Genomic DNA, 23178 nt, shown 5'->3' with positions numbered 1-23178 from the left:
ACCTTGAAGCCTAGTCTTAACAAGTAAAGATATAGTAAAAAAAAAGAAAGTGTGTCCCCCGTGATCACACCACGTGATAGCGTGCGGTAAAATCTAGCCCGGCTGCACGCGCGCATGCGCACATTAGCGCGGCAGACTGACTGTACATCAACCTCCTTGCTGTAGACGCCCGCGCCGCGGGTCGCACATACGCGCGCACTAAAACATACCAGAATCAAAACATACAGGACTGACTCGGAGAGCGAAAAACTGAGGGAGAAAACGACTTCGTAAACACTCGGCTTGCGAACGCTGGCCGCGTGACGTCACGCTCCCTCCTTAGTTTTTTTTTCCTCCATGGAAGAAACGTTCCGATGGTGGCGCATATACAATTATGGGAATGCGGAGTCAATATGTGCGATATGGAAGAATGCATGAAAATCCATACGCTTTCCATAGGTTTTTCGCATGGTTTCTGTATCCGATCCGTAAGTTTCCGCATAATGCGCACATGAGGATACGTATGAATTTTGACTTTTCAGCGTACGGTATTCCGTATGCTCCATGTGGTTTACCCCGTATCAGCCATACGGAAGGCGTACAGAATTTCGAGAACAGCCATGCTGAGTCAAAAGGCCCGAAGGGGGAACCCGTTAATTCCATATGACGGGGCCTCTTAACTGGCGGGGTCTATAGGTGGGGGTCTCTTGATTCCATTAAGGGCGGAGTAAACAATGAATACAATAAACATTGGTTTGGTTTATGGGGTTTAACGTCCCAAAGCGACTAAGGCTATGAGAGACGCCGTAGTGGAGGGCTCCGGAAATTTCGACCACCTGGGGTTCTTTAACGTGCACTGACATCGCACAGTACACGGGCCTCTAGAATTTCTCCTCCAAAGAAACTCAACCGCCGCGGCCGGGATCGAACCCGTGTATTTCGGGTCAGCAGCCGAGCACCATAACCACTGAGCCACCGCGGCAGCACAATAAACATTAATACAGGACAATAAACAGAACAAGGTGAACAAAATGTAAGGCTGAAAACTGAAAGGCACAGTTCCTTTTTTCTTCTTCACACAGATTACGAGGCTGCTGCTGTAAATCCCGGCCATCATCGGACAGTTCCTGCAACTCAGCAGCGGGAATCACCGCGTGTCAACGCTCCTGATTTCAACTCCAGATGAGGGCTTAGAAGAGTTACAAGGCGGGCATTTTTGTTGAAAGTTCGTTGACAGGATAAAGGTGGATAAATTAAAGGAGGTCAGCAGACAGAAAACTCCCACAAATTCAAGGAACTCTGGGTACAGCTTCATCCAATTTTCTTTTTTCGTAAAAATCTATTCTGTGGATCTTTCTGGCTACACTATTGTTTCTCCGGCAGCAAAGCATGCACATCCGGTAAAATAGGACAAGAAATTTCCCGCCGCTAGATTCAAACTCGTGACATCAAGACCGAAAAGGACTCTGCGGCCGCCGTTGAGAAGTGGATGGCTGTTTAGCCTAGCCTCAGGGATCCGAAAACTGTGGTTGCTTCGTTGCGGGCGGGGATTGGCTCTTTTGACGCATCACAGTTTGCTTGCGAAAACGATAGTTTGCGGAGACACCTGTTCTTCATTTTTTCATCTTCTCTGGTTTATAAAAGCTCCGTTCTCAATGAAAGTATTGTCTTCGTTTTCGGAACCCCGTGGCGTATCGATAAGGTCAACTTCAGTTTGTCCTCAGTGCCCCTTCAATGCATGCACCCTGCGTGACGCACCGTGACGGACACGTTGATGGCGAGGTCGCGGCCGACGTTCTCCAGGCGCACCAGCACCCGTCCGTCCTCGGTTCCCTCCAGGGTCATCAGGTGACCGCCCCGGGGCAGTGGGACACGCAGCTCCGAGTGCTGCGACCACCAGAGAGACGCGGTTGCCACCCAATAAACATTAAAACTACCCTGGACGTTCTTCGGACGTCCTGAACGTCCATGGGACGTCCTGAACATCCGCGGGACGTCTTGAACATCCGTGGGACGTCCTGAACATCCTTGGGACGTCCTGAACATCCGTGGGACGTCCAGAAGAGTTTCAGTGCCTATTGTGCACACACACGCGTCCTCTGCCTCACCATTTCGAAACAACCGCTGGTTAACTGCTGGCGAAGAAGAGAAAAATCAACCATTTTCATGCGAGAGAGGCTCGTAAATATGCGTGTGCGCACGCCCACGCGCTAAAAATTGGGCACCTTTAGCATACCGCGTACCGTGCTACCGTTGCAGGAGTAGCGGGGACACGACTGCGCATGCGCGACTAATACCGGAGGCGACCGGGGTACCGGGACGCACTTGTTACCGCGATACCGCAATGGCCGACGGCGTGCTCTTTCATCCGAGTACAAATGCGCACGTATGCTCTCCGTTCAGTCGCTTCAATGGCCACAAATCATCATGTTTCCGGTAAACGCTATAGCGTTACAGAGGATTGAGCAAGGATTAACCGCGACGTCATCAAAATCGGCCGACGCCATTGGCTGGAGGTCCTCCTCTGAGAGGCATCTGCCGCTTTGTTTTTGAGTTGCATCCGTCTATGGTATCCATTATCCTTCAACTGAAATATTCTCGATTTGCTATTTCCATTTTCATTGTCTTGCACGCGATCCGTTCGACGCAGACTGCACATCGTATTTCACAAGTGTACTAGCACCACCGATCTTCATTAGGGGGCTGGATGGCGCATCAGGCGCCCGAAAGTGAAACCAGCGGAAGTAAGCGGTCTCGTCCCGGAAATCCGCCTTTGGCAGCGCACGAAATGGGACATTAGCGCAGTTTTTGCAACTTAAACGGGAAACAACTTTTTTTGAAACTCGTTTACGCAGCACCTCAAAGTGATCACGGCTTCCGTGTGGAAGCCGAAACGTCTTCGTCTTCATATCAACAACATTTTGGTCGGCGTTCCTTCCATTAAATTCAATGAATCTTCTACCCGACCAGACGAGTTTTCGTCGAACTTTATATTTCATGTCTAACGCCTGTGCGCTGTTAGCTTACTATACTAAGCGATATCAACCAGCCTTACTATTATAACCGCGTGGCGACAGGCAAAGCCACCAAGTGATCAAACAGTTGGAGTGTGTGTGTAGCATTAGTTCTATCTGCAGAGCTTATTTCACTCATATTCCTTTAGCCAGAAGAACACTTAAACTTTACCTTTATTAAGGCGCCACGAACGGCCAGTTCGAAATTTTGATACTTCGAGTAGTGCGGACTTATTAGTGCGGAGTAGAGTCGCTCGCTGGAATCGCGCCGCACAAGTGATCCTGAAAATCGTTCTCATAGGAGAGGATTGCGGAGCCAAAGAAAATTTTGAGGACACTTTGGCAACTAAAGTGTTCAGAGGCGAAAGCCGAGGACACTGTGCCGTGACGACTTCCGGTGGATGTGACGTCACACCGTTCCCGTGGCTATATCTATACCAAAATTATAAATCTTTCGGGGATCCTAAGTGTTAATTACGCTTAATTACACATTTTTCCATCTAATTCGACACAAATCCGACGTTTTTTTTTTACCATTCTGTGACAATTTTTACTATGCCGTGACGACTTCCGGTGCATGTGACGTCACACCGTTCCTGCGGCTATATCGACGTCCGCGATATTGAGACGCAATTTCGACATTTTTGCCTACAATTAATTAATTAATCTACAGTCATCAAACTTGGCTTCTAACTTCATTTTTCCTCCTCTATCTGAAGCAACCATTGGTTTTCTTCTACCTTTCTAATTTCCTAGTTAAACGCGTGTGGCACGTTTTGTTAACGGACGACAGTTTAGTTTTTGGTTTTTGGGGTTTAACGTCCCAAAGCGACTCAGGCTATGAGGGAGGCCGTAGTGAAGGGCTCCGGAAATTTCGACCACCTGGGGTTCTTTAACGTGCACTGGCATCGCACAGTGCACGGGCCTCTAGAATTTCTCCTCCAAAGAAATTCAACCACCGCGGCCGGGATCGAACCCGCGTCTTTCGGGTTAACGGACGACAGTAAAAGCCATTAAAGGCTTTCGCCTTAATGGCGGCCGCCCACCTGCTTCCTGGCGTTGGGCGGGAGCGGCGAAGGGTAGAACATGTAGATGGGCCGGTAGACCTCCTGCAGCGCCGCCGTCCGCAGAACGTCGGCGGCCTCCTGCGTTGTACCGACTGCCGCTGAGGAATGGCTATAGCAGAGCAGATGCGTCAACCGCCGCTTCTTGTGGCGGCTTATGCGTCAGCGTACCTTCGATAGCGCTTCGTGACGGCGAAATTGATTATCTACGTGCGTTGTCTTATTCCTTTACCACGTGTACTTCTTATGGGTTTTCCATGCTTCTGTCCTTTCGTTCTTGTACGAGCGAGATGTATATATTCGACGAACGTGCATTAAAAACCTGGTTGTTATTCAGCGTCGTGTACCGCCTCTCTCTCTTCTTTGTTGCGAGCTGCGCTGCTCCCGCCACCAGATCATGCACCAACCAGCCCAACTTTTCACCATGTTAAAAAGACGCCGCTTCCCAGGAAAAGGCGCTACGCCTCACGAGCAAAGGCATACGCTTAAACTCGAACTGCGCACACGGCCACTCTGCGCATGCGCACCCCTCCTCCTCTGCCACCTGCCGAGCTAAAAAGCTGTGCTACAAAACGGCAGCTGCGATAGAGTTCCTCAGTACTGAGGAAAGGCTGGCGCCACCAGCACGGGAATGCCGGGAAGACAGGATTTTTATTTGGCTTGGCTATAGTTGTTCCGAAAACGTCGATTCTGCCTCTGAACCAGCAGCTACGCCGCTATGCTCTCTTCTGTGCGCAAATGAAATGACGCTAACGGCGCGCTTTTCACTTCTTCATTAAACTGAACACAAGCGTTAGGCTGGTACGGAAACTTTCAAACCATTTCTTTGAGGTTTGCCGCGAGAGGAGTCGCATTGTGATGGAAGAATCTACGTTTCATGTGCCCAACAATAGCCAAGCCAAATGCGAAACTTCATCTTCCCGGCATGCCTGCACCTCTAAATGGTGGATGAAGTCTGGCTGCCATTTTTCTCCTGCTTTCCGCTTAGATAATGTTGAGGAAAGGACGCCCGAGTTTATGAGTTTATTTAGCGAGGGGTCATGACATACGGAACAACACAGCCCACTGCGTGGCGTTCAGTGTAACGAACTTCAACGTGGCGCACAAAACTGTGGCTTTTCGTAAAATTCACTCAGCTGCTTTTCTCCTTATGAATGGGACGTGTCAGAACCGCACAGTAATTTCCCGGCGTGCTTTGCGGAGCTGCAAGTCGGTCTCGAATTGTAGCTGCTGAGTCTTATATGTGCAAGCGAGAAACAGCGAATCGGGTCCAAGGCGACTGCACTGTGCATTGCCAAAGCGTGTAAGGAAATTAGCGAATGGAATTCTACCGAGTCGAGAGGTCGAAATACCGTTATGCCGCACGCCGTGAAGGAGAGGTGCGGATTAATTTCTACAGCGTGAGATATTTTATACGGGCATGGGATCTCAGCACGCGTATGCCTTTGCATCGTCACGGCCGCGATCGAGTTCGTGACTATAGTCAACACTCTCATTAAAAGGTCACATTTCCCTATGCTTTTATGTGGTTCAATGAGTGCTGGCTTCTTTCGCATACATGTATACAGTGCATACGCATACAAAGTCACAGTAGTTCTTAATTGATTTGCAGGTGGGCTTGGGCCTGGTGCCTTGCGGATGCAATAGTGTTGCCGCGAAAAACGTTCCGTGCAAGCCCTGCAATGCATTTCTGAGCTGGAAAAGTACACATATCGTCGCACGAGGCACGAGCTCAGTCTCCCCACAACTTGGGTAGTCGTACTCACCCTGGGCGTCCCCAGGTGGAGCCTGTGTCGACCCTTGACGATGATGCCTTCGTCGTTGATGCCGCGGTCATCTAAGGGCTCCTCCACGCCCAGGTCGTCGTCGATGTTGTACCGCCGATGCAGCTGCGCATGCACGAGAAATCTTGCAGCCGCCTCCAATATGTACAGTCAGGGACAAAAGTCTCCGGACCACGTGTTCCTCTAACGAAGCCGATAGCTCTGCTATCAGTCAGCGGCTGGAGACCGCACTGTTGGAGATGAAAGAACAAAAAATTAACTTTTACCTCCACAAGTGTGGTCTCCAGCCGCCGACTAATAGCAGAGCTATCGGCTTCGTTAGAGGAACACGTGGTCCGGAGACTTTTGTCCCTGACTGTATGTGCCAATCTGCCGAAAGCGCTTAGAAGCCAGGACAAGTGCATCAAGAACCCATCTTTGTCCTTGTCCGTGATGCATCATCCCCTGATGAACATCGTCCATTGCACTAGTCCTTCAGGTGCGTCAAGGACAATTTCATCAAGACAAGGAAAAAGTCATCAGTAACCTATCTGCATCCTAGCAGATGCTGACACCAGCCTAGCTCGTGGGAGTAGTAATTGGCCAGCTTATTTTTCCAATCTAAACGTCACGTCGCCTGTAGTACAGAGTCGGAGGAAGAACTAACCATAAGTTCGATGGTCCCTTGCTCGAAGCTGGTGCCGCCCTGAGGCCTGTCCGGAATCACCGTCATCTGCAGTTCCTCGGCGTGGTTCTGTGTGGAAGAGATAATGACGTCGCCTCTCAGCTACCGCGGCCTACGCCGAGGGTTAGTGCTCTTGCTCTTGAACGTTATAAGCCTCGAGAAGCATTCTTGGTGGCAGCAACGGCGCCTGAGGTCAGCATATGTGCACCGTACCTTGATGTAGATCCACGAGACCACCGGGTAGTAGCTGGAGGCCACCGTTTCCGGCTCAAGGGAATCGTTAACTCTGCGCGCTCGACAGAAAGACAGCGCCGCGGTGTCTTATTGGGATAAGCCGTCACGGAGGAGAAACGAGAGAAAAAAAGAGAACACATACTGAAAGCGTTCACTCTAGCTGTCTTGTTCCTAGAAGTGCTCACTGGACGCAGAATTGGGTGACGTCATTGATATGTGCATGCATCAGCGAATGCCGTGTGTACGCACCTCCGTGTGACGCTGAAGAGACCGTTGGAGTCGGTGAAGAAGACGCCATCGTTGTCCAGCGCCGTCTCGTAGCGTGTCACCACATCCATGCCCGCGCTTTCCACATGCAAGAAACAGGAGAGAGGGAAGTTTAAAAAAAAAATTTCGTCTCATGCCTCACATAGAGAGGTATCAGTCCGAAAGTCGCGCATGAACAGACGGGCAGCTAGATGTAGTATATTGTGGACAAGTTTTATAATTTACGTGTAGCTGGAGCGACTAGAAGCGGTGCATTTTGCATCTTTCCTGAATGAAAGTTAGTTCCTACAGCGCCATCTCGCGTAGTGCATAGAAAGACGCAAGGAGCGGCGCAAACAAAATTGCGCAAGCTAAAAGCCCAGATCAGACGCAGCAAGTGTGTACTGATTGACAATAGTGATAGTGATATACTAGCAGTACCGGTTAGCTCAGTTGGTAGAGCGGTCCTGGGTTCGAACCCCGAACCAGGACGAATTTCTCTTCAACTATTTTCTGTGGAAGGTGTATAGCTTTCCAGTGTAGCCGTATGGCTGCGCTTGGGTGAATGCCATATAGTGATTATTCCTTTATCGCTGTCTGGGCGCAGGTCGTAAGCGAGACGCGTACGAGCTCTGAGACGAGCTGTGTTTAGAGTCCATGGGGGGCTCGACTTTATCTCCGGCTGTTCCAAAGCTGCCCCGCGAAAACGCATTGCTGCACCCATAATCGCGGCTCGCCACACACCCCGAGGTGCGGGCTCGTGAAGCTGAAGCCATCAGACTTCGACGACGCATGTACAGTCGGGGACAAAAGTCTGCGGACCACGGGATCCGTAAAGCACATGTTCTCTGCGTACGGGTGCCTCATCGAAGCCATAGCACGTGCCAGTAGCCATGTGTGCACCGGTGTGTGTCACCACTGGGCGACCATGCCAATCAGCTGCCTGTACTACAAAAGAGCCCGCCCACCCGCTGGGTAGCGGTCCGACGATCCACTCGAACTCGATGAAGGGGCTGTTCTTGTACAGGCGGATCACCTGCGACAGCCACTGGTCGAAGATCTGGTGCACCTCAGTGACGAAGGGGCCCTGCGTGCGAGGAGGTCTCGAATGAGCGCACATGCGCTTCAATCTCTCATAGCAGCCGTGCACTGGAGCAGCTGTAACGAACGAAACATGTCTAAGACAGGCCTTCAGCTTCCGAACCCTCGGTGGCTGGCGCTTGTTAAGAAAGACGACGCTTTGGTTCAGCCACAGGTCTGTTTGTGACGCTGTTCAAAATTTCTTGCTGGAATCTCATAGACTGCCTGGCTAAAGCTTTCAGTATTTTCTTTTCTATTCTTCATTACATTTCGAATTAAACTCTTCTTTTTTTTTTCTTTTTCTCTCTGTCTCTCTCTCTCTCTCTAATCCAAACTCCTACCTTTTTTCACTCCCTGCCCTCATTGTGGTAGACCCCCCCGGTGTTGCTCTCCCGTGTGCTTTTCTTTTGCCTTTAGTATCTACAGGTGGATAGCAATCTTTGCCTCTCTATTCTTGGCCTATCCCCCAGTGTGGGTATGTGGTATCTTTTCAAACGCTAACAACAACAACAACAACAACAACGATGCTCGTGCGTGTGCTGGACTGATCGCCGCCTCTGGTCTGTACCGGGACTGTACCGCTAGTCGTTCGCGCCGCAGCGCCTTGAAAGACGCCCTGCACTACACATGCAAAATCATTTGCGTTCCTGCAGCACCAATACTACACTCATTGCCTGCAAAGCCCTCATCAGATATGAACTGGAATATGCCTCTTCAATTTGTAAAGCTCGTTCTCAAAAGTCACTAACCGCCTCAACTACCCGCAGAATGAAGGAACCTTATACATTCTATCACAATTACAACCGAACATCTAGTGTGTATGACATCAAGAAAACGTTATCTCTTTCTGACTTGTCTGAGAGACGCAATATTAAAGGTGTAATATTTTTCACAAAATATTTTGTAATATGCCCCACCAAAAGCGCCTGTTTGGTTTACCTTCTACCCATATTTCTGCTAGAGCCGATAACTCTTGCAAACTTTTTTTTACTTGTAGCCATTCGATCATGGAACAAACTAACACTGAAAATCCTGAAACCAGACCTGAAAAATTTTGTTCTGCGGTTACTGACCTTTCTGAGTGCTTTTAACTACCATATTTATGGTTTATCCGTTTTGTTGTCCTGTGGACGACCTTCCTGAATATTTCTAGTCCCTTTCCCGTCATATTTATTATATCTGCGCGCTAAACACTGTGTGGCGTTGGGCGACGTTCGTGTGCCATTTCTGTTTTATATCATCTCCCTTTATGCAATGCCCCTTCGACCTTTACGGGTAACGTATGCGATGATTGAAATCTTGCAGGTTCACAGCTTTCATTCGGTGTTTTCCATGTCTGGGCATTACAGGACTAAATTTATTCTGCAGGCGGTAGATGGAGCGGGATCGCTGCGACATGAACTAGCGCACGAAGTAGAGGGATTCCTGTACGCTTGCCTGCACCACGCGGTAGGTGACCCTGTTGCCCAAGTCCATGGGTCGGTTGCTGTCCGGGTCGAAGGAGTAGGCGCCCCCTGCCACCGTCCCTGCACGCACTCGCATGTCCACAGTGTACGCGTAGAAGGACTGGCGCAGCGGCACGCCGCTCTCCTGACCCAGCAGGGTGACGCGCCGCAGGAGTCCGCTCGTCGTATCCAGCTCGAGCCGATAGCGCTGCGAGAAAAGCGACGGCGACGCCACGCCGCGGCCGACCACTGTACGAACGCAGAAAGCCGCACCTACTCTGAGTGTACTCACTAAGCTCTGTCAGAACTATGTCATGAGCACCACCGAGGACATGGCCGAAGCTCTGCATTTTTAAGGCGAAAGCCTTTAGTGCCTCATACTGTCGTTAGCAGACGCGTCGGCAGCCGTGTCGGCAGATTTGTCCGCTTTTCGGCGTCACTGCTTAAAGAGAAACTGTGCCGTGGGAATCGAACCAGGGCCTTTGGCATTTGAAGCGGAGACACTACCACTCCGCCACGAAGGCTCAAGGTTCGAGCATGAATAACGGCGCATCTAGTGAATGCATGTGTTTCACAAATAAAATAAAAGGAATAAAGCCAAGAAAAATAAAAATAAGAAAATAAACATAAATAAAAACAAATAAAGATAAGATATGAAAATAAAAATAAAAACAAACATAAGAAAAGTAGCAAAAATAAAAAATAAAGAAAGAACAAAATATGAAAAATAAAAAAGTCAATAAAAACAAACAGTGCGCCAGGAAACGCTTTCGCCCTGCAGCACTTTAGAGAGCCAAAGTGCCCCCTGAATTTTCAACCGACTGAATCGCCTGTGTGGAATATTTATTTAACACTTTCTATGAACAGTCGCATGTGCTCCGTTTCTGCTTGACCAGGTTTGTAACGATGAGGTGCGCGTTGCTCGATTAGCTACTTTTTTCCAATCGAAGCAGTGCAGGTGAAAAGCGCTTAGTTCTTGCGAATAGCCCATCGCTCCTGGCAGCGACCTGAACGGGCCTACGTCGCACGAGTCATGGCAGCGGCAGTGAAATAAAGCGCTTCCTACCGGATGCAGGGGGTGCGGCCAACATCACCACACAAGAAACAACAGAGACGAAAGTTTCAAAAAAATTTGCGACTTCATATTAGCCGTGGGCAAACTCTGACGTCAGTACGCGTTCAGGTGGTGCGCTTGGAAGGTTGCAAAAACTTTTTATGACAGTGGTTTCAGGGAAGTCAGCCACTAATTTTCTTTTTAAATTGGGTTTTTGAGGTAAAGAGAAGATTTTTGCGGCTGTCGGAGGTAGGTATAAAACAGGCGAGTCATGTTAACTAGTAATATGTTGACTAAATTCTAATAGTTATCTGGTTAACTATTACAGATGCGTGCCTGATTGCAATAAGAGATCTGTAGCAGACCATTATTAATAGCCTTATCAGCTTTTAGAATTTCGAAAGCGCGATTGTCTATTCCGCTGTGGCTCTACAAATTAGGGCCTTTTCTAGCGCAATTTGAAAACCGCGCGCCTCCGACTGTGAAAGGTGCGAGAAGTGGTCCCCGGAGGATCATGTCTTCAGTCTCCACACGACGGTGTTTCAAGGATCTGTACTTTCTGCACTTTGTGTAAACTTTCTGTCCACAAGGTATTTCGGGTAAGCTCGGGTAAGTTCGGACGAGCGTCGTGCCATCTGCGTGAGAAGTTGCTCGGGACGAGCAACATGGGTCGAAAAATGCCGACGGGTGGCTGGGATAGAAACAGCCAGCACCTGCCAGTGCAGTGGCGCATCGCTTGACCGCTGCGCCACTGCGCTGGTAGGGGTATATGAGGACTCGCCGCCATCTATGAATGTCAAGTAGAGAATAACCAATTCTGCGTATATGGGCAAATGGGCGTATACGAACTCCGAATGGTGTGCGGTTTTGTGGCCAACGCGAACTAAGTTAAACAAACGCACGGAATAGCACAGACATAATCAACCACAAACGCATCAATGGAAACAGCAGTAGTGCATTATGCTTTCGCATTCATAGCACGAAAGTTTCTTTTTGTTCAAGAGTTCATATTATATTTCGTCGTCATTGCCTGACTTCCATTGCACCGCAGGTTTGAACTGAAAGCCGGTGCCGTGCTTGGGAGTTCTTCCGCACCGCCACGTTCTCACTGCTTTACCTCGTTTATAAGAGAGCAGTCCAGAGGCACTAGAATTCGTCACGCGAGAGCGGAGGACGTTGCTGCGTTTTGAAATCAATACCGAAGCGCACAGGCATGGCTCTGCTCCCGACAGCTCACCTCATTTTCGATGAATCTTTGCTCGGGCTCAAGCTGGAGAAATTCCAGCGACGACGACGGAAAATGCACCTCTTCTTTCTCTGAAAACGTAAGAAACGCTGGAGCTGAAAAGGGAAGCTACGCGAACACGCTTCTTCCTTCCCTCTATTCGTGTAATTCTGCGCGGGTCAGTTTGATACAGTCTTAACGAGGCTACAGGCTGCAATGTGCCTGCTCGCGAATACGGACAAAGCGGAGTGGATGCGATTGTGCTCGGTGAAACTTTAAGGTTTGATTTGCCTGCGGAAGTAGAGAAGCATTGCATATTGTGCGGGAAGTGAGCGAGTCATTGAGACTTTCAGTGAGTCGCGAGCGATTAGAATAAAAGCTAATGTAAGTCACGAGTCTTGTCGAACGACTTATGACGTCACACGTGCACTATCGAAAATTTCAAACTGTATCGAACAAGTTGTGCCGCCAGTACGCAGCGATTTCGAATGCTGTCGATATGTTCAGTTATTCTGCGTCATGCACTCGTGGCACCTCCGTTACTTTGATGCGTAAAATAAAAAAGAAAAAGCCCGCAAGAGTAATATGAAAAATTTGATGGTCCTTTTCGATTTTGCTTCCATAGCTTCTGGTTTGCTGTAGGCGGCGCTGCTGTAAGAATGCAGTATATATCATTAAGGGGGTACGCGGCTTTGAAAACCCCTAAAATGACTAAAAATTTATTTTCTGAAAGTCGTATCCGCTTATATGTCTCGTTTGTTTATGCTGTGCCGAAGTTTCACTGCTGAAACCGACAGAGAAGTACTCTAAGAAAATTGTTTCATGAACCGCGGCGGCTGTGCATTGCTGGAAAGCGGTCGAAAAATAGGCGTTTTTCTCCGTTAAAGTTTTCTGCTTAGACACTCACATCGTGGAGCAGATTTCTTCTCGTCTGTTTTATCTGTTTTGTACTTCGTTTATTCTGATGCACTTGTAGGACCATAGTGCAGATCGAAACATTCTCAAATTTGGGAATTTTTAGTTTCCTGTATGAAATATTTCTCACTCTGGACACTGCATCGCGAACAATTAAAAACCAAAATTTGTTATTTGCGAAATCTAAGAAAGTCTGGCCCTGACCTGTAGCACGCCAGTATACGAACGCAGTGAATGTTGAACCATCCTTCTGCCACATTTCTTAACTCTACAGCCTTTTCAGAAGTTTCAGAGGAAAAATTTCCATAGAAAACAATTTTTTGAAGATATAACAGTAAAGGTTTCTCACAGTAATCATAAAATTATTTCTAATACGCTCAAAATTTTCACGTAAATACATCAAGAAATAAAAAAAATATTAGCTGAAAGCCGCGTCCCCCATTAAGCAGGCTGTGGCTAAAGGTAAGGCCGGACGGACCCGGAACATCAGAGCAGGCGGAAAATGGAAAAAAACGAAAACGTAGCCAGCAGTGTTGAGACAGCTGTGTCTGATGCCAGATGGCGTGATGTGGCATGTCTACTCACTCTTCTGCGCCGTGACGCGGTAGGCGGCGAATCCCAGCGGAGGCAGGGCGACGGGGAAGGCGAGCTCCGTCCTGGCCAGCCCGCCCGTCCGCTCGGGGATCCTGGGCAGGCTCACGTGGAGAGGCACTGCCTGGCACAACACGCCACCCTCAGCACAGGCATATTAGTTAAGCAACCACAAACTGAGCACAACTGGCTCTATTTTTTTTTTTCGTTCTCGATACTGTGGCTCTTTCTGGCTATGTTGGTGCTTGTCCGGCAAAGAAATGCGAATTTATTATTCGAGGATATTGTATTCAAGACTTCCCCGCCGCTAGATTCAAACTCGTGACGTTAAGACTGAAAAGGAGTTCGTAGTCGCTGTTTGGAAGTCAGTGTATTGTCACTTAAACGACAATCAGGTTTATCAACTCTTGCCCATCGTCGTCGCATTGCTTCTCTTAGTCTGTTTCATAAGTTTTTTTACAGTTCCCTCGGACATCCACCCTACATCGCACTGCCAGCTCGCATATCCCATCGCACCGGCCATCCACTGCAAGTTTCATGCCAACGCGCCCGCACCGTCACTTTTTCCGCATCCTTTTTTCTTCGCACTGCCAAAGACTGGAATGGCCTTCCCCACGACGTTGATTCCATCACCTGCCAATCAAGTTTTGTTAACAATTTAAATATGCACTTCATAAATAACATGTAACCAATCATATTCAATCTATATTTGTATTCCCACCCCTTATGTAATACCCCCAAAGTGAGGTCTTTAAGGTAATAAAGTGAAGTGAAGTGAATGGCGATAGCCTAACCTGAAACTGTCTCGATAGCACTGCTGTTTTCTTGTGAAAACGACCGGCAGTGTCGGCACCTGTAGTTCATTTTTTTGGACTTTTACAGTGGATATAAGTTCAGTTTTTTAATAACAGTATCCCCTCTTTGACGTTAATGCACTGTAACTTAACGACGCAAGCCAACTTCAGTTTTTCCTCAGTATTTCGTTTCCAAACTTCGCGGCGCTTTCGTTTCGTCCACCTCAAGGGTTTTCGTTGGCGTACCAGTTTCTGCTGCTGTCAAGACGGCACGAATCGGGGACAAGACGGCACGAATCGGGGACAAGCAACACTCGCCTGGGTGTCCACGTCGTCCCCCTGCGGCCCCTGGACGGTGAAGGAGAGGCCTGCGACCACGGGCAGGCGGGCGTAGATGGAGCGGGCCGTCGACGACGGGTTGTACACGAGCAGCGTGAACTCCCCGTCCGTCTCGGCCAGGTCCAGCCTCTCCGAGTAGGGGCACTCGCTCATGTTGAGCGCGTGGCAGAAACGCCACGGAAGGTCGCCCGCCGCGCCACTGGGGTCCGCCAGCCGGTTCACCGCGTTGCTCATGGCCTCCTGTCGGTTGCATTCATTCATTCATTCATTCATTCATTCATTCATTCATTCATTCATTCATTCATTCATTCATTCATTCATTCATTCATTCATTCATTCATTCACTGGTTTACTTATCGATTGATCCATTAATTAAATCACTTGTTTAATCTCTCGCGAATTCGTTTCCAGAATTGGGTCCGCAGTAGAGCAACCACATTACTGTCTCACAGCCTTCAATACCCAATCAAAAAACTCGAGATCATAACCACCAACATCACCAGCAGTAGTCATAGCTTGTTCAAGAAAAATCGAAAAACCATCCGAGTATTTTTCTACCTACTTCTGCATCGTCACTCTCAATTCGGCACAAGTAATGCTGCCCCTCGCGGAGATTCCACTTAGAATCACCACTTTTAACTTTTCTCTACATCTCGCTTAAGTAGCAGAACATACATGGTCTGTTCTGAAAGTAGTAGGACTCATTTTTTTAATCAAAATTTATTCAAGATAATAGTACAAACGATTACAATTTTTCAAGGTAGCACCCTTCCGCACCTACACGCTGCTGCCAATGAGTTTTACAGTTTTCGTACGCCTCCGGGAACGCCTGGACCGGAATGCTAATTAGCTCCCTCGTCACGGCCTGTTGAACCACCTCTACCGATCCGTGATGTTTCCCCTCGAGCGTCAATTTTATTCTCGCGAATAGAAAAAAGTCTGCCGGGGCCAAGCCGAGGCTGTAGGCGGGCTGAGGCAGCGTTGCCGGCTTGTGCTGGGCAAATAATCGGGGTCCTCATTCAGATGATGAAGAAGATCCTACCGGTTGGCCTTTTCCTCCTCTGACAACACTCCCGGCACCAACTTCGCGCACGCTCTCCTCATGGATAAGATTTCCGTCACGATCTCAAAAACTTGGGTTTGAGGAATGCTCAAGTCATGAGCAATCATTCTGATACTCATTATACGATCACTGTTAAGTAAATGTTTCACTCGCTACACATTTTCGTTGGTCTTGCTGGTCGAAGGGCGTCTGGAGCGGTCGTCTTCCTCCACTCTTTCCTTACTTTCTTGAAACACCTTGCGCCACTCGAAAACCACCTGATCTACCCATCGAAGCGTCACCGTAGTCCTCTTTAATCATGTTGTGAGTCTCTTTGCCCGTTTTAGCAAGATTTACTCAAAATTTGAACGCGTATCGCTGACCCGGTAAACGCTCGACGATTCTGCGTGACGAGACATTTCGACAGGGGTTCACAGTACAAGCGACCTCCTCTCTTCAACGGCCGAGAGCCGACTGCCGATTTTCCCCAGCATTCCCAATATCCCCTTTCGACGATCCTGCACGTGCAGACCACCTCTCGTCCGCCCGTTCGCCCAGGAAAAAACCCGTCCTACTACTTTCAGAACAGACCCTGTATGTATGTTTGTGCTCTAAGTGTTGTTTATTTTCATCGAATATTGCTTTCCCTCTTGTTTTGATTGCGGTACACTTCACCCCAGAATCTAGATACCGGGAATATGCATCCTTTCACTGCGCAGTCTCACCTGTATGTGAACCACTTCCAACTCATTCGGCGCTCACAGTACGGGCACTCACACGTCGTAGATTAGTACGTTTCCGTGTCTGGGAAATTGTCTGGCTGTTATTGCCTTAATGATCGTACTTCGCCCGGTGCCGTCCTATTAAACTACACATTATAGAATCTAGATCTGCTTCCCCGCACACCAGGTCACTGTGCAGCGAAGCACGCTTTACAAAGCAAAACACCGGCTGAACGCGTTAGGGCACTCCAGAGTTGCCGCTTCCTCTCCGCGACAACTTTTTCTGGCGATGGAACGGAAGCTCTGGAGACGAAACACGGCCTCTCTTCCTACGCAACGGAATATATTCCCCTCCTGCAGATATTCAAGGAAAAGAAAAATTGACAGACGATTACGATAGTCTGTAAGGCGGAATTTGAGCTCAGCTCTTCACGGCTGACAGGAGGCCTGTTACGCTCCTAACCACCCCCTCCGGGATCTTCCCGTGGCAGCCACCTTCCCTTTGTCCATTCCTCCTCTCTCTCCGCGGTAGAGTGGCCTTTCACTCTACTACTGCCTGCCAACACGCCACCTGTCGGCTGGTGTGTCACGCCGACGACGACGACGACGCGGAAAGCAGGAACGGGCGTCTAAAACACCAAAGTAATCATTGAGGGTAAATCCAACTGTTTTCACAAAACTGTCACAAAATTGTGATCACATGTCTGATCATCCGGTAATTTTTCTCACAACCACATTTAATGCGGTTGCATTAGAAGCTCCACTAGGCCAAAATATGTATTCGGCCACAAAACACAACCGCTTTATGGAAGAAAGTTACGTCAGCAGACGGGGAGTCGCCTCACCAGACCGGAAGTGATGCAACTTCCCGTGAACGGATCAACAGCTTCTGATGCTGTCGCATACCCGACACATAATGTAATTAGGTGTCTCTGGGATTTTTTTTTTTTTTTGTTTCGTTCTAAAGAGAGAGATAGGGAGGGCAGGGCGGTCACAACCTCTAGAGTCAGTCCATTAATTCTATGCGCTGCTCTACTCAGACCCCCAAAGCGCACAGAACTCGGAGCAACAGCGCAGGGAAGCGCCGCGGGACGGGATACGAAGCAACGCATGGGAGAGGTCGAGGCGAGGTCGACCGAGTGCTTCGCTGTGGAGGGACCGCGTGCCTTTGAAGAAGCGGCGGTGCGTCGTCCCCGCTTATCAGCGCCGCGAACGCCGCCAGCGAAATCTCAGCCGAAAAGCACAACGGCGCTCGTCGCGCCACCTCTTCCCCCTCGTTTCTTTCTTTCTTCTGCCGGATATGCGCTTATCTCTCAAACTGGCTGAGCAGTACAGTCACAGTAACGACGTGCTGTCAGTGTTTCCTGCCATTTCGCCGCGGCTGCCTTACGATTAAATAGGCGATGGTAATATAAAAACAACGAATACAGCTAATATCACCGATTTCACCGGAATTGTGGGCTATTTTTTTTATTGGCGACTTGTTGTAGAGCTGATTTATTAGAGTAATTTCTCTAATTAGCGTCGTAGCGGTGGCCTAGTGGCTAACGCATCCGCCTCGTGCACCAGGCGGGTAGCTGCCAGGCGGATGTCCAGCGGTGGGCTCTGCGGACGCCGCCGACGCCACAGTTTTGAGCAACGAGATTGGTTATATGAGGATTTTTCCCTCATAACACCGACAACGCCAAAGCCCGATTTTCTGCAGAGGGAGCCTTATCGCTTTTGCGTTAATATATATCTGCTGTATGGAAGGGTTAACGCGGGGTTTCGCGCAACACCAGGGAGGGTGACATGTGCCCCTGCACCGTAACTGCAGCCAAGTTGGATCGCTTCTCTAACCCTGGATCAAAAGCGATAATCATAATGATGGTCAGAGAGGCTACCTGTATAGCAAGACAAAAAAAAAAGGCGGCAATGATATTCAGCCAGGTTCGCGCTGCTGCTTACAGTCAGCTAGTATCACACTCAGTCACGTGCGGCAGGTTACGACTCTTTCCTTCCCACTACGATCGACTGAATCGCGATCGTGCCATGCTCCCCAGTACCTCGGGGAACTGCCCTCAGCCACCGGCCGTTCCATCCCATTCCGGAATGTTGGGCGAAGGTCCTCTCGTGTTACCTACACCGTCCGACCACGCTGCGCACGTTGGGGTGCCTGCGCTAATCTGGTAGCAGAACAGGCCTGCACCATGTGTGCACTCCAACCCAAAGGCGCATCGTGGGACGGGAAGAGATCTAAGGTGCCAAGCACATTTGCGCTGAACGCGACGCTTCCGCCGCACCCAGGCACTTTCGGTCGCAGCACCCTTTTTGACACCTCCGCTCCTGCGTGCGAAGGAAGTCGTCAGATGCCACCGCCACGCCGAGCGTTCACCGCTCCGCTCGGGCAGGCCAACCTGGGCTACATTTGCCACGACGGCTGGGATATTGAACCCGCAGCCTTCCATATACATGACAGCCTCTAATGGGTCTGCTATATGTATATGGTAGTAGACAGAGGCGTACAGCGTCCTTATATATGAGTGCGTTCTGACGTTCAGCAATCGTGCTTAACGCCGAATTCGCGCACCCGTTTCCTTTATTTCCGCTGTAGACATTGGGCAAAAGGCTGCTGGGTACCTCGTGTTACGCCTGAGCAATCCAGGCAATGGTCCGCGCCATTCCTTTGGTCAGTGAAAATACTTTTCAAAGAGCCTTTCACAAGGAAGTTCAGATGGCGAACCGATGTTGTTGTCGTTGTTTTGCTCTTGGAGATTGGCGCATACCCACACACGCAGAGGTTGTTGTTGTTGTTGTCCTCTGTTGGAGTGGCACATACCCACAGTTGGGGATTGGCCAGGATGCCTTGTATAGTCAAACGTTTAATTGTGAAACATCGACTCACTGGAAGTAGTCGAGGTTGAATCTTCGTTCTGTGGTTTCAGCTCCTTCTTCTTCTTCTTCTCCACATGAAAATGGCTCATTTTTTTTTTATTCGAGCTGTTTGCCATTAGGCATAATGAAAAAGGGAAAGAAAGTTATAAAAAGGAGTGTAAACAAGGCTCGCTTAAAAAGCGGCAAAAGTTCGCGATAAAGCGATTATCATGAGTCCACTTGCGATAGTCGCCTGCAACGTCCCATCGCAGGCCTACCTTTCTTAGGAAGCGTCGTCTCACGGAAGCTGTAGCCGGGCAAGTCCACAGCAAGTGTTTTTCGTCACACTGGTCGGGCGCAGCACCACAATGGGGAAACTTGTCAGTCACTTCGAAACGATTTTCACGCCACCGATGACGCACAGAAGGAGTCAGAGCCGCTCCTGCCCGAATCCGGCGCACAGATACCTCCTCCTCCCGAGTGAGACTCCGGGGGAGAGGGTGCGAACATGGAGGAATTAGAGTGCGTGAACATGGGACAGGAACGGATCTGAGGGAAGAGAGGAAGGTGGCGGGATATCGGATGTGTCAAGTTGTGTCATTGTATCCACAAGAATATTATGCGGATCATGAGCATGGCCGCGAATCCACTGTATACGCACAGGACAGGGGTATTTTGTGTAAAGTTGGAATGTGCGCCGGACAGCCTTAAGCTGCTTAAGGGCGGCAAGGGAGTCGGTGTAAATGCGAACAATATCGAAAGTGGCACATACCCACGCGGGGGGATTGGCCAAGGTACGGGGGTGCTCCTTCTTCTCTTCTTCTTCTTCTCCAAGGACATCTTCTTCATCTCCTTTTTCGCGCAACATGGTTAACCCCTTACGGAATAGCGTATTATATATGACAAGGTACATTTTTGTTGTCTAAGTAATCGTGAACGGTGAGAAAAGAATTCTTGCTCATTTAGTATTACAGTATGCACAGTCTGGACGCCATGCCCGCAGCATCTCGACCTGCGGAAGGATTTCTCAAGTGGTTTTTCGTTCTCATTAGAGGCAGCCTTATAAGAAAAAATAAGAGGTAATAAACGCGCCTTTTGTCGTTCTTTTACAGAATCTGCGGCTCGATAATTCTTCACACTGCGTTGTGAGATATTTACTTGCGCATCACACAAGATAGGGCATGCAGGTGCGGGTAATTTTGTCACTCTATAGAATTTCACAATTTAAGCGACAGAAAGTAAATTCCCCGCTGTCGAACTATTTTTTTTCACGATTTTCCGCGTTCAGAAGATTGCGTGCCGTTCTTAGTTGCTCCTCCTAATAAAAGTGGTGATATGACTTCGGCACATTCAATGGCAGAACCTACAGTGCCGTACGCATTCTGTAGGCGGTGATAGGAGCAGCGCTAGTGTGTGTGTGTGTGTGTGTGTGTGTGTGTGTGTGTGTGTGTGTGTGTGTGTGTGTGTGTGTGTGTGTGTGTGTGTGTGTGTGTGTGTGTGTGTGTGTGTTTGTGCTCGTGTGCGTGCGTGTGTGCGTGCGTGCGTGTGTGTGTACAGGGTGTTCAGGCTAACTTTAGCCAAGAATTAAGAGAGAAAATATTTGAGGTAGGCCAGGGAAACAATTTACATACACCTATCAACCGGCTTGCGCATCATAGGCAATTTTTAGTTCTGCAATTAATGAATTCGCAATTAAGATAATTTTTCTATATGCGTAAATATTGACTTTAGACAGCAGATGTGAATAGCAAAGTTGGAGAGCACCTTCAGAAACCCCCCTTCTATTAATTCGCGATAAAGAAAGCCTCTCGTGCTCCAAAGAAAGTCGAAGGGAGCGCGAAGGGAGAGTACGATGGGACGAAGGGAGAGGACGATCGTTTTACGATCTGCTTACCTCGCAATCGGCAATGCCCGCGGTGAGCATCCGGCTGTAGTCACGTGCCACGGCCGCCTTCGATGTTCCCCTGCGCAGAAGAACAAGTGCGTTGTGAGCGCCCCCTGAGTGCCGCTGCTGGCGCCGCGCTGTGGGAACTTTTAGTCCACTCACGTGATGGCGTCGTGGTGCTGCAAGATGGCCACCGCGTCCTCTGGGGTGCATGGACAGGAAAGTTGAAAAAAGAGCTGGGCTTTAGATGTCTCCGCTCTGCCCATTCACTGTAGCCCCCCTGAGAAAGGTCACGTGGGCAGTAGGATTTTGCGATGCCATAAATTAAGTTGTTCTTCGAAAGCTTCCAGCCGTGTGACGGTGAGCTACACGATAGGGTTCTCGCACTCGTGACACTATCGACTTTTTAAAAATTTCACTGCTTGATCGGAGTGGGTGAGAGAACAAACGGGCGTTAATGATATCTTAGTTGAAATCAAGAGGAAGAAGTGGGCTTGGGCAGGGCATGTAATGCGAAGGCAAGATAACCGCTGGTCCTTAAGGGTAACGCAGTGAAATCCAAGAGAAGGCAAGCGTAGCAGGGGGCGGCAGAAAATTGGGTGGGCGGATGAGATTAAGAAATTTGCGTGAATATGGTGGCCGCCGCTGGCGCAGGACAGGGTTAATTGGAGAGACATGGGAGAGGCCTTTGCCCTGCAGTGGGCGTAGTCAGGCTGATGATGATGATGATCGACTGATTGTAGGCGCGAGAGTAGCACTGGAGCTCATGACATATGCCGATGGATAGTACACGACTGTTTCTGCATTTCACTTCTGTCGAAATGCACACGCCGCGGCTGGAATTAAGCCCATGAGGTTAGGCTCGAAAACCGAACGCCACAGCTATTATAAAACACCACGACAGGCATTTTAGTTGGTAAGAAAGGGAGTTCACATAAAAAAAAAAGATGGTAAAAGTAAAAGTAGTAAAGATAGTAATTTTGTGTGTTGCAAGAGATGTACCCACTGAGCTTCATCGTCTTGGAGACGTCCCTCATCCCGCCGAGGACAACCAGCTGCTTGCACGCCTGCGCAGTCCAAAAGCAGGAAGGGAGGTAAAGTCTCGCTGGTCTGGAGGTAAGGGCTGCTGCTGTGAAGGACTGATTACCAACGGCATGCGGGCAACAGGCGCCCGCCAACGCTTAACACGCAGGAGCTGAAGCAGTGAGAGGATCGAGGAGTCACCTGGCACCTGAAGCCCTGAATACCAAAGGGTGATGACTATACGGGCTATTTTCTCTTATGTTTACCTTGGCGCCAGTGAAACAACATAAGGGAGAATATATATGCAGTCGTTTTACCGATGGGCCTTTGATTAGAGTAGGAGTCATTTTATTCCTTTCCTCTATTGGCCGCCTATCGGCAAACTGACTGAAAGGTAGCATGATGGAACAGGTGATCATCAAGTCACCCTTAGTAGCGCCGTTTATTTCCAGAGTGTGGCTGCAATGCTATTTCTAATATTCCCTCAATGTTGTTACTGTTTACTTTCGGCCACGTTAATGTAACATATGTAGGACAACATTGTTGAGGTGTTAGTAGTACTACAGCTTTCGGTCGGCGTTAGAGCAACATTGCTTTTAATTATTGTCACAGCTGTTTATTCACTGAATAATCCGTTTCTGAGCTAGTTGATGCTTAGAAAGGAGTAACAGACAAACAATAAAACCACTGTTTCCTCGCTGGCTATCGTGGCCGTTTTCTTGCCGCTCTCTTTGAGCGCTGACATTCAAGGAACATTGCCGGCCCTCAAGTTGAGCTACACACAAGGCAAAGAGGCAGATCGGGAGAGACAGAGAGAAGGGGAGGGGGTGACCTGCAGGAATCCGTTGGCGTATCGGGCGTATTCCTTCAGGTTGGGCCTGCTGGAGTAGTAGCCGACCCAGTTTCGGCCCGGCATGTCGGCGTAGGGGAAGAAGTCTCCGCGGTGCACGGGCCACGAACGGTTGGACGCGTACAGCGCCCCCAGGTAGCACAGCGGCGTCGAGTACATTGCGCGCACACGGTGACCCTTCCGGCGCGCCTGCAGTTTTCATTGGTTGCGCAATGTTATGACGTCAAAGCGTATCCTCTTACAGGCGCAAAATACGCCATAAAACCTCCCCTACAAAAAAACCTTTCCTCTGCAAACATGGTTATAAAATGTCCATGAGCTAGAAACTGAAAGACACGAGCACTGCTTATAGTTCGCCAAATGATTGAAACCACC

The 23178-nt window shown here is 49.2% G+C and overlaps 1 protein-coding gene across 1 annotated transcript in view; it reads right to left on the bottom strand.

The window, feature by feature from the left end:
- Positions 1-23178, bottom strand: part of LOC149334911 (lysosomal alpha-mannosidase-like) — a 37527-nt gene that overhangs the window by 1017 nt on the left and 13332 nt on the right. Inside the window, exons 8-22 of the mRNA XM_089551562.1 lie at positions 22786-22992; positions 21937-21997; positions 21093-21132; positions 20940-21009; positions 14404-14668; positions 13290-13415; positions 11802-11881; positions 9503-9718; positions 7954-8072; positions 6989-7084; positions 6719-6791; positions 6488-6574; positions 5824-5946; positions 4040-4138; positions 1738-1866 (exon numbers count right to left, since the gene is read on the bottom strand). Of these exons, the coding sequence (XP_089407688.1) occupies positions 1738-1866; positions 4040-4138; positions 5824-5946; positions 6488-6574; positions 6719-6791; positions 6989-7084; positions 7954-8072; positions 9503-9718; positions 11802-11881; positions 13290-13415; positions 14404-14668; positions 20940-21009; positions 21093-21132; positions 21937-21997; positions 22786-22992 (1791 nt within the window). The remainder of the gene's footprint in view (positions 1-1737; positions 1867-4039; positions 4139-5823; positions 5947-6487; positions 6575-6718; positions 6792-6988; positions 7085-7953; positions 8073-9502; positions 9719-11801; positions 11882-13289; positions 13416-14403; positions 14669-20939; positions 21010-21092; positions 21133-21936; positions 21998-22785; positions 22993-23178) is intronic.

The sequence above is a fragment of the Amblyomma mixtum genome, chromosome 7, assembly GCF_055824585.1.
Source record: "Amblyomma mixtum isolate Tamu chromosome 7, ASM5582458v1, whole genome shotgun sequence".
NCBI lineage: Eukaryota > Metazoa > Arthropoda > Arachnida > Ixodida > Ixodidae > Amblyomma > Amblyomma mixtum.
Note: the sequence above shows the minus strand (reverse complement) of the source record. Positions and strands in the feature narration are given on the sequence as shown.